At 36.7% G+C, this 14,771-nt stretch overlaps 1 protein-coding gene across 1 annotated transcript in view; it reads right to left on the bottom strand.

The window, feature by feature from the left end:
* Positions 1–14,771, bottom strand: part of LOC109043601 (insulin-like peptide receptor) — a 131,893-nt gene that overhangs the window by 15,891 nt on the left and 101,231 nt on the right. Inside the window, exons 3-15 of the mRNA XM_072301372.1 lie at positions 13,358–13,644; positions 12,266–12,403; positions 10,979–11,087; positions 10,381–10,547; positions 9,239–9,429; positions 8,259–8,371; positions 7,464–7,611; positions 4,945–5,174; positions 4,103–4,292; positions 3,166–3,320; positions 2,593–2,754; positions 1,908–2,091; positions 784–923 (exon numbers count right to left, since the gene is read on the bottom strand). Coding sequence (XP_072157473.1) covers positions 784–923; positions 1,908–2,091; positions 2,593–2,754; positions 3,166–3,320; positions 4,103–4,292; positions 4,945–5,174; positions 7,464–7,611; positions 8,259–8,371; positions 9,239–9,429; positions 10,381–10,547; positions 10,979–11,087; positions 12,266–12,403; positions 13,358–13,644 — 2,214 coding nt within the window. The remainder of the gene's footprint in view (positions 1–783; positions 924–1,907; positions 2,092–2,592; positions 2,755–3,165; positions 3,321–4,102; positions 4,293–4,944; positions 5,175–7,463; positions 7,612–8,258; positions 8,372–9,238; positions 9,430–10,380; positions 10,548–10,978; positions 11,088–12,265; positions 12,404–13,357; positions 13,645–14,771) is intronic.

Below are 14,771 nucleotides of genomic sequence, written 5' to 3'. Positions count from 1 at the left end.
AAACTTGCTTTAAGTGCCGCAATTGTCAAGAATTTTAGTTTTACAACTTTATTTGAATGATAATCTATCGTTTTAATATCTTTAGAATGAATTTTGAAAGTATCAAACGGTTCCTAAACTCGGAGATTTTCACGAATCATGCGAAAACCGCTAATGTCCAGAGTCTTTTCTTTTTAATAATTCCGTCCCAGACAGAAGAGGAGCTGGAAACTGTTAGGGATCCTTTTCTACAATCCTCTCCTGTAATAATTAACTTCCGAACATTTTTTAATTCCGCATTTTAAAGGCTCCTACAGTTTTTTGCAGTTCTCTCAAAATTAGAGAAAATGGACATTAGCGGTTTTCGCACGAGCCGATTCAAATGATGCTCCACTCTAAGATCACAAATTTAGAAGCAGGATTTGACTGATGGAAATCATTCTCTTTCAAAAAATAGCACAAGTTTTGAGATAAAAGACAGTTTCGCTGAAATTGAGATAAAGTGATTTTGCGACTATCTAAGCTAAATACTTGGCAAAAAAAAAGACAGTGAAACAGAGACAGATATACAACTTATCATTATCCTGGTCTCACATGATGAAGAATAAACTCTTATCATGACAACCTTGGAAGGATCGATGCAACTTAAAACCGATGAGAGCCACTGGGAAGTGGAAATAGTGATTAGGTTTGTTATTGGAATTTTTGTTATTCAAAATTAAACAAGGTTGTATAATCCAGCTTATTGTGTAGGACAAAGGAAATTTTAGAAGGTGATAGAAATTAGAAATACTTTTGATATACCTAGATCATTTTTGTCTGGCAGTGTTCCTCCATCACTATCTTTAAAATCGAATTTGCTCATGAGGACAGATTTTGCTGGTCCTGATTCCAAGTGGTTTCCCTTGTCTTCTGAATTTACTTCACGTTTGTCTCGCGACGGTCTGTAAAATGACAAAAAAAAAATTGTAGAGGATATTATGCAAATGATCTCGTACAAAAATGCTCCTGAAAAAGTAACAAAAAAATATGCAGCAAGAGTAGGTAGCAATACTGACATCAACTGAAAAAAGTGCCAAAATTTGTCTGTTTTTTCCCCTAGAAACATCTCGTTCAGAGGGATTTTTTAGAAGAGGGTAAAAATTATCTTGATCTATGACATCATTTGAAAAATTTAAAACACTCAGATCCAAAAAAATTCTCCAATTGTTATTGACGAGGACTTTCAAGTGAGATGATACATTAATGCTGGGTCCGCACTTGTCTCAAAAAAATTGAAGCCAGAAGTACCAAATACTAAATTAAAGTTAAAGAAATATGAACTTGAATCAGTTTCAAGGCGGTTTCAACTGAGGGAGGTAATCATTCAATTCAAGTGTCTTGGAAATGCTTCGCTATTGATATACTGGCCCCTGTTTTTCTTTCATTAGGGCAAATTGACCGGCTGCCTGACTGTTGAAACTATACCACTCTGACAATACAAGACATTGCCCTATCTTAATCATGAAATATATCGCATTCTGATGTCTTATCCGGCTGCTTCAAACTTTCGATGATCAGCCCACGGTTCTGCCGTGACAGCGAAGAGAGCAGTGAGTACCTTTCTGTATGAGCCATGATTAGCACATAATTTTGTGTGTCTTGAGGTTCATCCTAGCATGCACTTACTGCTGTCTTTGCTATCACGGCAGAGTTGTAGCCAGCCAGCCAGTTGTAGCACAGTCGGGCTCTGTACTCGGCTGAAGTCCAGCTTAGCACTATAGAACACCCCAGGCAGTAATAAAATGCAATCATTGATACTACTCGGGACCAAAAAAACCATTTTTGCACCGTTTTTTCCCATTGCTGAACACATTGCCCAGGATCGAAAAATGAAAACCATATATAACATTACAAGAGAACTTCAAGTCGATGAGGAATTAAATTACCTTCTAACGTAGATCGTATTTTGCAAATAATTCTCCAGTTCTATTTCCATCAGTGCTCTGTTCTGATCGACCTGTGTCCCTTTCTTTTCTTCTTTTACTCCACACATGTTCTTTTCGTTCGTTGCCTTGGGGGCAGCAACATCGATGTCAGGTTGTGGGGTCCTCTTGGAATCGGTGCTTATTGCTGTGGAAGAGAAAAAGAAAATTGAAGACTTGGTACTCAGCACACCCTGGCAAGCATTCTTGATTCTAACCGCACATTAGTGGTAAAATTAGCACAATGAAAGTTAGCTTTTGGCTGTTTACGAAACACAGCAGTGAGATTGAAATGGCGAATTTCAAAGACCAGCAGGGCTGTCTTAGTTGTGGATGTACGCGCTCTTTCACTCATAATTGATTATTCATGCATCGATTTATTAAAAATAAGAGAAATATGAAAAATTATAAGAATGTAGAACTGAAAATCAAATTTCATGATGGTTGGGTAAAAATATAACAGCAGTCATGAGAAATTATAATTTTTCCTGCTTGTTTCAGTCGACTGACGATTCCATGAATTATCCTCAGAAACGTTTTGGATATTGTTTCAGCCTTTTTTTCATTATTAATCTTTTTTCCACTTGTAATGCTACTGGCTGTAGGAGTTATACTATCATGGTTGATTTGGAATGAATGTTATACTTACGTTTTTCACAATAATCTCTCTGTTCTAATGCAAACAATGCTTTGTTCACTATGACTTCGTAACTGGTGACGTTTCCATTTGGATGAGGAGGTGCTTCCCATTCTAAGCTGATCGAGTTTGAATCCACATATTTTAATTTGATGTTCACTGGACTTGATGGTTCTGAAAATAAGAGAACATTATTCAGTCATCTTTCCACAATCTAGATAACACGTAAATGATACAAAATTACAGGTTATTTTTTTAGCGTCAAGGAAGCCATTGAAATATGAACCATAAGAGGGAATATTATATCGTTGAACATTTTTAGTGAGGAGGATATCTCAATGATGCTATCCATAGGCTCAGGTGCTAGTATTTGGAAGGAAACATCTAGTAGTAAATGGTCCAAATAATTTTCTTCATAAAAACAGAAAAATGTCTACATCTCAGTAAAGAGTGATTTCAGCAACAGCAAGATTCTGCAATATTCTTGAAACTTTTCATGTTGAACAGCAGAGACATATTATATTATCAACCTCACTTCATGGACGACCTGTTTACGATTGAAAGTTAGATCAGTGGTAAACTTACGAGCAGCAGCTGTGCGAAAATACGTGATGTCACTTCTAGCACCATTGGTCTCCGATGCAATGGTGTAAGTCTTCACAAAGTATGCGTATCGTGTGAATGGTTTCAATCCCGTCAAGAGTAACAGATAATCGTCAGTTGTATCATCCATCATCCAGCTGAAACAGAGGATATTATTAATAATAATTTAACATTGAATATGAGCAAGTATAGTTTGCTGAATGGGACAGAGCTGAGAGGAATATTCTGGTACGAAATTCACACTTGCAAGGAGTAATAAAACCTTGATCTTTACCGATTTTGAACTTTAATTAATGTAAGTGTCCTATTTGATGGGACACTGAGGCTGTGACCAAAGAAAAATGATTAGTGAATGTATCTAACACCCTTATCTAAGGGTTGACTAATGCCAGTGCAATATTACGTTTATCCACAGGTGTTTTTGCAATTACGCATTTTTCTGTCCTGAATTCTGAGCTGGATCTGGTGTGCTGGAACCAGGTTCATTCACGAAAAGGCAGTAAAGATCACTCCACCATGACTCAATAAGATCGCATCCTGTCACTTCACAGACGCATTTTCATCAGTACACTCTGTTCATTAACTACCAAGCTGTCTGCTCTAATGCAAGAAAAGGCAACCATATTGCCGACTTTCCTTTCATGCTGCTCAAAAAAGATGACGACCAGCAGCAGCAAGCTGGACTGCTCTACACATGCTGTACAGATTGGACATCATTCAATTTGCACATTTTTATTTCATAAGCAGTGCAGCAGAATGCGCTTAAATGAACGTAGGTAAAGACAAAGGGATCAAAATTGGCCAATTTTGCGAGTTGCTTCATCTATTTTCTACCTTTGTGTTAATCAAAATTTTGATGAGCACTAGATGCTAAGCAGCGTTGTACGCAGAAAATGTAATGAGCTGTTCATTTCCTTACCCATCATTTCCACACGCGTCTCTGCCATCATACAAGCTGACATTCCCTTCACGTGCTTCAGTGTAATAAACAACGTAGCTCAAAATCGTGCGTGGATCGTGATGCTGGCGATGAAACTCTGGTCCCCATTCAACTACGACAGCTTCAGGATAGATAAGTTTCACCCAGGTGTTCAGCGTGCTCATATTGCCTGTTCGGAAATAAACACAGTTATAGTTAAAAATTTTCTTATATTGATTGACATTAGTTTAAAATTAGGTTCAACAGAAAAGGATAAAATTACAAACTGTAAAGGTTATCTCTCAATGAAAAGGGCTGGGACTAGAATGAATCAAAGAAGAGATGATTGGATCGTCTGCTCCCAAAAAGCTGATGTTACCTGTAATTTTCAGGAACAAAATTATGTGGCAAGAACTCTATAGGCCTTGCTACGCAGCCTATGTTGAGCTCTGTAAGCTGCAGATAAAACCATACCTTAAGTTGAGTTTTCTTAGTGCTTACGCCTGACTAGAAATACTGAGAGATACTACTCAAGAGATATTTATCTATAGTAAATTCTAACAATTGCTCTTCATTTAAAGATGTAAAGGTTATTCCGCCTGTTATGTAGTGAAAAAACAGGCAGCCTAGAAGTCCTTTTAAAAAATGAAAATTCCAGTGGAGAATGGTGGTCCTCCTTTACCTGATTTTTATTTTATTCTGTAACCCAAATAAACTCAATTGATCCTCAAATTTTTATCAAAATGAGTTAGTTGCTCTTTTTAAACTGTACTAACTGTGAGGTTGAAAGCGCTATTTTACAGATACGATAAAACGTTGTCTCGCTGCTAAGAGATACTCACAAGCCACTTTGTCGCCGTTGGAGGCTTTTGCAACATCCAACTCATCCAAGGTGTCGATTCCCACTTTCTTGGCCAAAGTTTCAATTCTGTCGATACACAGTTTCGGGTTGAAATGAAAAAACAATCTGCCTTTGAGGATGGTAAGGCCAGTTCCATTTCGGCCAGCTTCTTTTGTAGACCAATCCCACAGCTCGGCCAGGTTTTGATTATCTAATAATACTAGGGCATACCTAAAAAAATTTAAAAAGAAAGAAAAAAATTAGTAAGAATATTAGTCACAAACAATTTTTAGTCAAAACTTGACAGCAGGGGTGTTCGAACGAATTATTGTTGGTAAACTATTGGTACTCCACTTTCCAATACTGATGAACTCTGATAAGAAGACTGTTGTTGGAAACAACCAGTTCTATCGAAACTTTGTGAGCCTCGAGTCAAAGTATGGTATCCTGGTTCATCTGTATGTGGGGTTTCTTAGCCAAGGAAACTGATAAACGAGGTAATAATTTATTTTCGTCAGCTCCAGGAATTCTAATGGCCATCGGTTGGGGGCTCTTTATCGTTAATAAATCTTAATGAAACTGTTTTGATAGCTTACCAAATGCCAACAGAACACCTCTACTTGAAAGGATCATTGAAAACAAATGGCGCAAAAACTGCTTTTGACTAGTTGAATTATGCTCTGCACTAGAGAGCGAATAGGGGCTCTAATTTTGACATGAAGAAAATATTATTTCGAGAAACGTTAAAACGAGATGCAACTGTATTTACATTATCTAAAACACAATGTCCATCAGTGATATGAGCAATCTTTCAAAAACAAATGGAGGCCAAATATAACAAAAACAACAAATAGTAACTACTGTAAAATTATAATACATAAAAAATAGAAAAATTTGATTCACCCAAATATGCTTAAATGGAATCTTTTACATTTTTTGGCTTTTTAACACGTTGACTGCCACGGTGTTTTAGGTACTTATTTCCCCCGGCGCCATAGCCTTTTTTTTTTGGTATTTTTTTGAGAATTGACTATATCAAACCTAAACTTCATAAACCTTCGTAATATTCTTTCAGCTTTCAGCCTGAAGCCGCCGGTCGTAACGACCGGTATGGCCTCCGGTGAAAAATAATGCACCGGAGGCCACGCCGGTCGTCCGGCCGGTCGTGTGTTCCTTGAGAATCGGCAACGTTGCGTGACTCGCGCGCAGTCAACCTACAACCTCGAACGGCATGGAATTACTGGTAAGGACTGGTAAAACTGGGTAGGAGACAAACCCAGATACCCCCTAACACCGAGTTTCAGGCGAATCCATCGGCAAAAAGTCGAGGTTGCCAATTGTTGACCATTTTGAACTTTAATCGGCGGCCATTTTGAAAAATTAGGGTTTGTTGAAAAATCCAACGTCGAATTCGTTCTTCTCGGGTCAAAATACCCCCAGATACCGAATTTCAGGTGAATCCATTGGCAAAAAATCGAGTTTGTCAAATTTTCGGCCATTTTGAACTTTGACCGGCCGCCATTTTGAACTTTGACCGGCCGCCATTTTGAAACGGTTTGAGATAATGACTTCGGGTTTGCGCGAAAAAATTTCTTTTTTTATGCTCTTTCGAACGAGGTATCACAAAGGGGGTCTTCCCATTTGAAAAAAAAAGTTAGGGTCCGTAACCCCCCCCCCCCCCCCCCAAGGGGGAGCCCCCAAAATTTTTTTTTGGGGGGGGGTTCAAAAAGTAGCTCCCTTCGATCTAGGAACACCCTCCAAGTTTCAAATCTCTGCCAAAGATAGAGGGGGGGGGAGGGGACTTTTCGAACACCCTGTATTTTACCTTTTTACCCCTACCTCCCCCCTCCTAAAAAATTGTTCCCCCTTTTTTAAAATTTATTTTTCAAGTTGTGCCAAATTTTAAATGTCTAAAATTATTATTGAGGTAAAAAACCAACGATTGTAATTATATTCTAACTTAAAACAACAAAAAATAGCGAAAAAGAAAATTAAAGTTGAAAGAGAAAATTCCCCCCCCCCCCCCAATTGTTATTCCCCTTTTTTAATATATTTTTCAAAATGCAGACAATTTCTAAGGTTTGTAACTAATATTAAGCAAAGAAAACAACACTATTGTAATTTTATTGTACTAATAAATACAGATAATACAGATAATAAAGAAAAAGATCCATGAAATGAAAAAAATAAAAAATCCCCCCCCCAAAAAAAACAAAAAACCAAAAAAAAAAAAATTCAGTAGTGCACTCTCTTGCTGGGGCCATGCCGGTCGTGAGCCATAAGCGTATACACGGCTCCGCCGGTCGCTGGCCTCACAGTAGCCTAGTAATGCGAGCGAGCGGGTCCCGGTCGAAACGACCGGCGTGGCCCCGGCAGAACCCTTCGAGGCCGGTCGATACGACCGGCGTGGCAGTCAACGTGTTAACAATTAATTCGGAACAAGAAAGGCTTTTTATCAGCAAGAGCATACATACACAAATGATAACGGATAAAAAGGAATATAATCAGCATTTTACTTACTTTCCACTCTCTAGCCGATCTCCTCGGATAATCCTCAATTTCTTCAAAAAATTCAGGGAAACTAGGGGAAATGACCGCACTATCTTCAGATATTCATCAATTTCTTCTATTGAACTTAAACTAATTTCCAGTTCTTTGACGACATTCACTGGAAAAAAGAATTAGAAGAGATGAGTGATTTCACATGCACCATGTCTTACCTCGTAAATATACCTGACATCTACGGTAAAAAGACAAAAAATTCATACATTCTTCATAAGGAAATTAACTGCTTGGAGTTGAATAACCGTGGGAAGAATCTAGAAAAATAATAGATGATGCAAACAAAAAAAGGGAAAAAACCAGGAACCTGGTTAACATATTGCATTTTCTTTTTAACGGAATTTTTTTTAAAAAAAAAAATTAAATTAATGTCAATTCGCAAGCGCCGAAATAAAACCAATATCTTTTTTCTTGAGGGCTAAAGCGCCAAAATTTCAGATTTCAACTTTTGGGTGAATTATGGTTGCACTGTGGTCATATGCTACAGCGCTAGGATTAAAATCCGTAATTAAAAGTCCAAAATAAGCATTATAAATATCAGTTTTTGGCACAGTTTTTTTTTTGTTTTTTTATTATTATTATTTTTTGTGATGGCTGACAAGCAACAGAATTACGATAATTTTGTCTGCTACCAAAAATAAGTTTCAGTATACTTGTGAACATTCATTTTATTAAGTTCCCTTCTATCAAGAGGATGCATTGTAAAATTTAATAAAATTGACTGAGGACAGCAAAAATAAAACTTTTACTTACTCCCTCCTCTGATTTGAATTTCAAGCGGGCCATTAATCCTGGTGCAACCTCGCAACTTTTGAGCCGAGGCGACACTATCGACAATGGCACCAGGGCAGTTTTTCGTACAATACCTGCAAATAAGCAATAACATGAAAATCTTATAAAAAAAAAAAAAATTTATCCGTTAAAACAAAACAAAATTCTGGATCAGATGGTTCAAAGTAGACAGATTTTACTCAAACTGAAATGCTGTTCTGAAAGCCAACTCACAAAATAATTCCTCAGCTAAATCGGACAAAAGTTCCACCAAACTGGGCATTTTATTGATCAAAAACAGCCCCTTGCTATTTTTTAATGCCACAATCTTCCCCAAACAAACATACTTGTCACCGCCTCAGACAGGGGCAACAGCACATCACTGAAGAGCAACAATCAACTCAATGATTTTATCAAACCATTTGGTCACCAGACAGAGTCGTTCTGTTCTCATTCTCTCAATTTGTTGATACTGACTGCATAAAAAAACTATGCAAAAAAGAGGAACGAATTCGCACATTAATGGGAAAATGAAAGTCTCATTTTGGTCGGAAAATATTAATTTCGCACCTCAACTGATCATGGCACATACCTCCTAATATAAATTGCTGGTGGGTTGACCCGAGTTCCTAACTTTAATACAGACTAAAAGTACCTTTACTTTAATAGATGACATCTGAAGTCATGCTTCCTTCAAAAATGATTGCTTATAAAAATGATGACAGAACTGTTCTGTCCATTTTGTAAGTATACACACCTTTGACACGTTTTAACCGCTCTTATACGTACAACCGTCAAAGAAAACTGCAAGATCTTTTAATTAGTGTTGAATTTTTTCAAACATAAGCTATTCCCTGAACTTGTTGAAGAAATCAGTTTTTACAATCATTTTTGCACGAAAATTGTGTATTAACAGTTAAGGCTTATCGGGCTCATTTTGATGGAGGATGTAAATTTGAAACTTACCTTTACACTCAACGCATTTATACCTCTCGGGTCTATCAGGATCTTTCACTTCCATATAATTAATCGGACACTCTAGAGTGCATTCATTTTGATGTGGTTTCCATGGATGGTTTCTCTTTTCAGCAGATTCTCGAGGCCTTGGCATATTGTAACATTCACTTTCGGAAATGCATCTTCTATTCATGAACTGAAAAGAGAGAACAATAGTTACTTCGAAATTCAATCAAGAAGAAAATATACATGCAAGAGGAGAGGGAAAGATGAGAATGAGGCAGGAATAATTTTTTCATTTGTATTGTGAACTTTTATTGATCAGGCATCATAAATATCCATGACCAAAGTGCAAAATCATCTATCTCATGGCAGTGTTTCAAAATTTCCACTCCTGTTTTATTTTCTCAAAGAGAAGCAAGCTAACTTTACAGCTTAAAAATACTGAACATTATGCTGATAGAGAAGAAAAATCAAGGAAGTGAATTACTTTGACTAGTTTTCCAAAGAAAATATAAAATATGATAGAAAGTCAGCGATGTCACAAACGGAGCTCCATGGTTTTGCACTTTGACCATCGATATCTAACATGAAAATCAGCTTATCTAATGTGATAATTGATAGCTTGTATTCTGCCAACCATATGAGTATGATTATCATTTAGTTGTGGATGAAATTTTCCTTCATTAGTTGAAACTGATGCTTGAAGGGCTAATTTCATTTTTGGAAAGAGCTTATGGAGCTTTTTTTAGTGCAAAGCAATGTAACAGCCTTATTTTATTCTACCTAATGCATCAATTGGGGAATTAAATACACCATAAAATTCAGAAAGCACCCACTACAATGTGAACACATTTGTGTGAGGAGACCTTGTCCCGGGAAGGAAATTTTCTTTTAACGTTTTGCAAACGCAGGGGAGACGAAAATCTAAAAAAGGCCGAAGTTTGACCCTACAATCTCAAAAATTGATACAGATATTAGCCCTCAGATTCCAAGACAAAAACTCTTAGATTGTACAAAAACATGGTTCAAGCGTTTGCAAAAAGTTATGAGCAAAATGTTCTCCCGAAAGAGAACGTCACTTCTCACAGATTGTGTCTAATATATTCTTTGCAAGACAAGACAGTCCCTTTCAATGGTAACTTACTCTATATGTATAGGGAGGACAAGTTTCTAAACACGTTCCTTCATAAAGCACATCTCGACAGGCAAAACAACGGTTCATATCATTTTCTACTTCACATCCTCCGAGACAGCGTTCATGACAGCAAGAACCATTAGGTAGACAACTCCCTCCGTTGCATTTAGGGCAGACTGAAAACAAATGCACAAACAAGCATTAGTGATAATTAAAAAGTAATTATCAGAGTTTTTACTGCTTCCCTCCCATTTTGCACACACTGATCCAAATTTATTTCCTCTCTATATAAAGTTAATTGTTGGTTAATTTAGCGAAGAGCATTTCAATATCTTTGATTAAAACGGATGGAATTGAAATATTACTAATATACTAATTTCTTCACTATTTTTAATAGAACTAATTTTTAAGTATGCTTGGTGAAGCTCTGCACCTATTAAAATGAAGGGAACACCAAGAACTGAAAAAAGTACCCACATGAAAACATTAAAAATTGAATATTCATCTTGGTAATTAATTTCATTTTGTATACCATAAGTAAAAAATACAAGATTTGCACAAAATGTCTCAATTTAATTAAACGATTGCTGACAATGTTAAGACTTACTCTTTTGGCAGTGGTCACTGTCCCAACAAAGTGGTTCTTTGGTATTTGTCCTATTAGGGCAGGTTAGGGACGCTGAACATCCAGGACATTCATTCATAATTCTATTATTCTGTAACAAAGAAAACAAAATATTGTTAACGAAACAAGAGCAAAAAAGCAGTCAGGCCAACTTTACAGAGGAAAATTACAGAATATTCTTAAAAAATACAACAGATGAATGTAATATCAGTTTCCAAAAATGATAAGAATGATTCTTCAGAAAAAGTAAAAAAGCGCATAATAGAGCTTTCAAATCTCAGAACATCTGTCAGCTCAAAAACCACTCGCTCAGAGGAATAAATGCCTCAAAAGATGGAGACCAAAACCAGAGCTTCTTCGGTTTTTTCATTTCCCAATTCCCTGACTTATTTTGCTTTTTCCTCCCGTCTTCAAACATTCCAAACTAAATTGCCACATAGATTTTTTATTCTTTCATTCTGATGTCTTCTGCTATTGGAAAAGGCACTTGAAATATATTTACGCTCTCTAAAATAGTACCAGCTGGCGTTGCCAAACTGACGAGCTACTCGTCAAATTCCCTGACTTTCCAGATCATCGTGGAATCCCTGAATTCCCTTAACTTCTCAAGCATTCCTAAACACCGGACCTTGCTAAAACTGATCAGACCCAGGTGATTTTGAAAATTTTGATTCGTTTCTAAGTTTTTTGAGGCATTCTATCTTCTACTCTGGGTACTTGGGTAGGGAGACTTTACAGCATTGGGGAAAAATTGTTGTAATTAATTTTTCTCAGCAATTAAGTCAATATGAAACGTTAGAAGATTGGTTTTTTAAAAAGTAATTAAAATTCGCCGACGTTTACCTCAACAGTGAGTGAAAAAAAAAAACTTGTTTTGAAACGAAAAAAAGATGCAGCTAAATCTGAAGTAATTTTTCCATGGTAGAACAAATTTTTTAAAGCTCTTGAAGTCAAGTTGTTTTCAAACTAATTAATTTAGCGACTTAGATAAATCATGCCATCCATTTGGTCATCAAGCAGCACTTCTTTATCTAAAGGACCGCCTGCTGTTAGTTTGAGTTTCAAAAATTGCGAAATCAAGAAAAATCTGTAGATGGTGTTTTCCTTTTCTTCCATATATTTGAATCAGAACAGTAAACCTCACAAGGAGCAAACTGTGCTCGAATAAGCTTCTCCTTCTATCATGAGATGTTCAATTTTACGATTAATTTAAATCATTTTCCTATCTGGAAGAGAATGAAAGATATTACTTGTGATAGTTTTACTTACAGCTATGTAATGCGATCCCTCAGAAGAATTGCGACTAAGAACATTCCAATCAATGTTATCGTGATAACAAAGCATTGGATTCTTGACAATGTAAACAGCACCCCGCAGAATGTCTGTCAGTGAATGCAATCCAACCTCCTAAGACAAAAAATGATATGGTGAAATGAATGATGAAAAAATGATTTAGTGACAATATTGCAACTTCAGTGATTCAGGCTAGAAAATTGTCACAAAAAACCAGCATGAGAGGTTGAAACAATTTACAAATTATGTGATATAGTAATTGCTAAGTACGTAAATAAAGTACATGGTATGTTAGGTTCTTAACAGAACAGTAAGTTTCTTAATTCTTTTTTCTGTGTGAATTGACAGATTCTATTATTCTAATTTGAGCTACGAACAAAAATCTAATACTTTTGAGTTGATTTTTGAGTTGTCTCAAAATGTTCAGTATTTTTTCAAGAAATTTGGATAAGGAAATATTACTTGTGTGCATTCATTTTCACGCTATCTTGTGATCCATCCATGAGCTTACAAATAGACTCCTCTTGAAAATCGCATTGTCTCTCAGGCAATTAGGTTTTTAGATAACTACCACTTGAAACTCGTTAAAACGTCCTGAATAATAACAGCCCGATGGTACTTAAAGATCTAAAGTACAAGTGTTCAGAGTAAATTGCCCTAGCCCTGTCAATTCAAAATTGCAAATTTATTTAGTGATTTGTAAAAAAATAATGTTGCTTTTCAGAATTCTTCTTCGTTGCGTAAAATTATCAAGTCAAGGTTGCCACAGAATTGAAAAAACGAATATCCCTGACATTTGCTTGAGTTCCCTGACACATTTCGGTAGAATTCCTGACAATTGAAGTAATGCCGGATGGTTAGAAAGACATAATTTGAAATAGTTTTAAGGCAAACTTATTTTTCGAAACACCAAACTCATGTCAGAAAGCGATTAAAGGTGACTTAAAATTTTTTTCTTGACACTTTCGTCATTTTCCCGGTCATTTCCCGGTTCTCCCGGTATTTCCTGACTGTGACAACCCTGTCAGGTAGACGAGGGACAAAGTTGAAAAAAGGAAGGGAGCATACCTGGAGATCAAGCATTTCAAATATGACTAGAGCGTAATTGAAGAAGAGTTGCTGGCCCCTGATGACGGCCAGATTAGGGAACATTTTCGAGAGGGTTTTGAGCCCTTTGACTCGGTAGAGAAGGAGATAGCCTGTGATTTCCCTCAGCTCTGGGAAGCTGATATTGTCGTACTGGGATGAGTCAGCCTCGTCGATCAGCACGATCTGCACGAAGCCTTCCACTACTTTGCATCCTTTCAGTTCGTCAAAATGTTTGATTTTATTTCGGATGTCTATACTCTGACACACTGCAACAAAACCGCAAAATACACAACCGTTAGTATAATTATTTCATTAGCATAAGCCATAAGTATATTCAGTGGTATCTAGAATCAAAACTTCTTGATCCAGTTATTGGCACCAAATTGGACTACATTTCGCAATTTGAAACTGTAAATTCTAGCCCGGTTTAAAAACAACGTATGTGCCATTAGTTTTCCTATGCACATAAGTGTTCTTCCGGAGGAGCCAGAATTTATAGTTCAAAATTGCAAATGCGGTCCACTTTTGAACTGCAAACAGCACTCCGTAGACACCTGAAGCAAACTACTCTTCCGAGTTTCGTCTAAAAAAGACAAGGTACGTGTGAAAAAATCAGTAAAAATCGATGTTTTTCCCCACCACCGGCACCAAATCCCCATTTTCCCATAAGAGTATGGTCTTAGTATTCGCGGCTTTCTTATACGCGGGACGGAAGACGGAACCCTCGCGAGTCGCGAATAACGAGGGACTACAGTACTACGTTCCTTGGGATTCTTTCTAAACAGTAAAATACATGGGTATTAAAGTAAATTTGGGAATGTTGCATTCAAAATACGCGAATTGAAGGCATAGTCATAGTGTCAATAAATCTTCATGGTCATCTTCACCTTGATTTTCCTTGAATCCCTGGTAAAATTCGTCGTTTTACCGTACGAAAGAACGTAAGCGCATTTCAATGTTGCAGAATCTCACCTCACAAATTGCATTTTTATTAGAAGCATCTTTGGCGTCTCTGACTGAAAATAACACTAATGGGATTGCATTTTGCAAAAAGGAGCCACTAGCATTGCAAAGATGCTAAGATTGTGCAACTACATCCTTTGCAATAAAATTGCGGAAATTGTGAAAAACTATGAAATTTAGATGGTAATTTTTGTCTTAAATTTAAAGTTTTTGGCGAGTAAAATAGAAACTATTAAGGGATAATCGGGTTTTTCCTCCAAGACAAAAGAAGTTGCACAATCTTAGCAACATTGCAATGCTAGTGGTTCCTTTATGCAAAATGCAATCCAATTTTTCCTCTGATCTCTTGCAAAAATCAGGAAAAATTTTGAAAAAAATTGCACAGGTGCATTCTTGTAAAAAATTGTATATTAGTTTCTGTACTTCAGTA

This window comes from Bemisia tabaci, chromosome 6 (genome assembly GCF_918797505.1).
Source record: "Bemisia tabaci chromosome 6, PGI_BMITA_v3".
NCBI lineage: Eukaryota > Metazoa > Arthropoda > Insecta > Hemiptera > Aleyrodidae > Bemisia > Bemisia tabaci.
The sequence above is the reverse complement of the archived record's forward strand: the minus strand, read 5'-3'. Positions and strand labels throughout refer to the sequence as shown.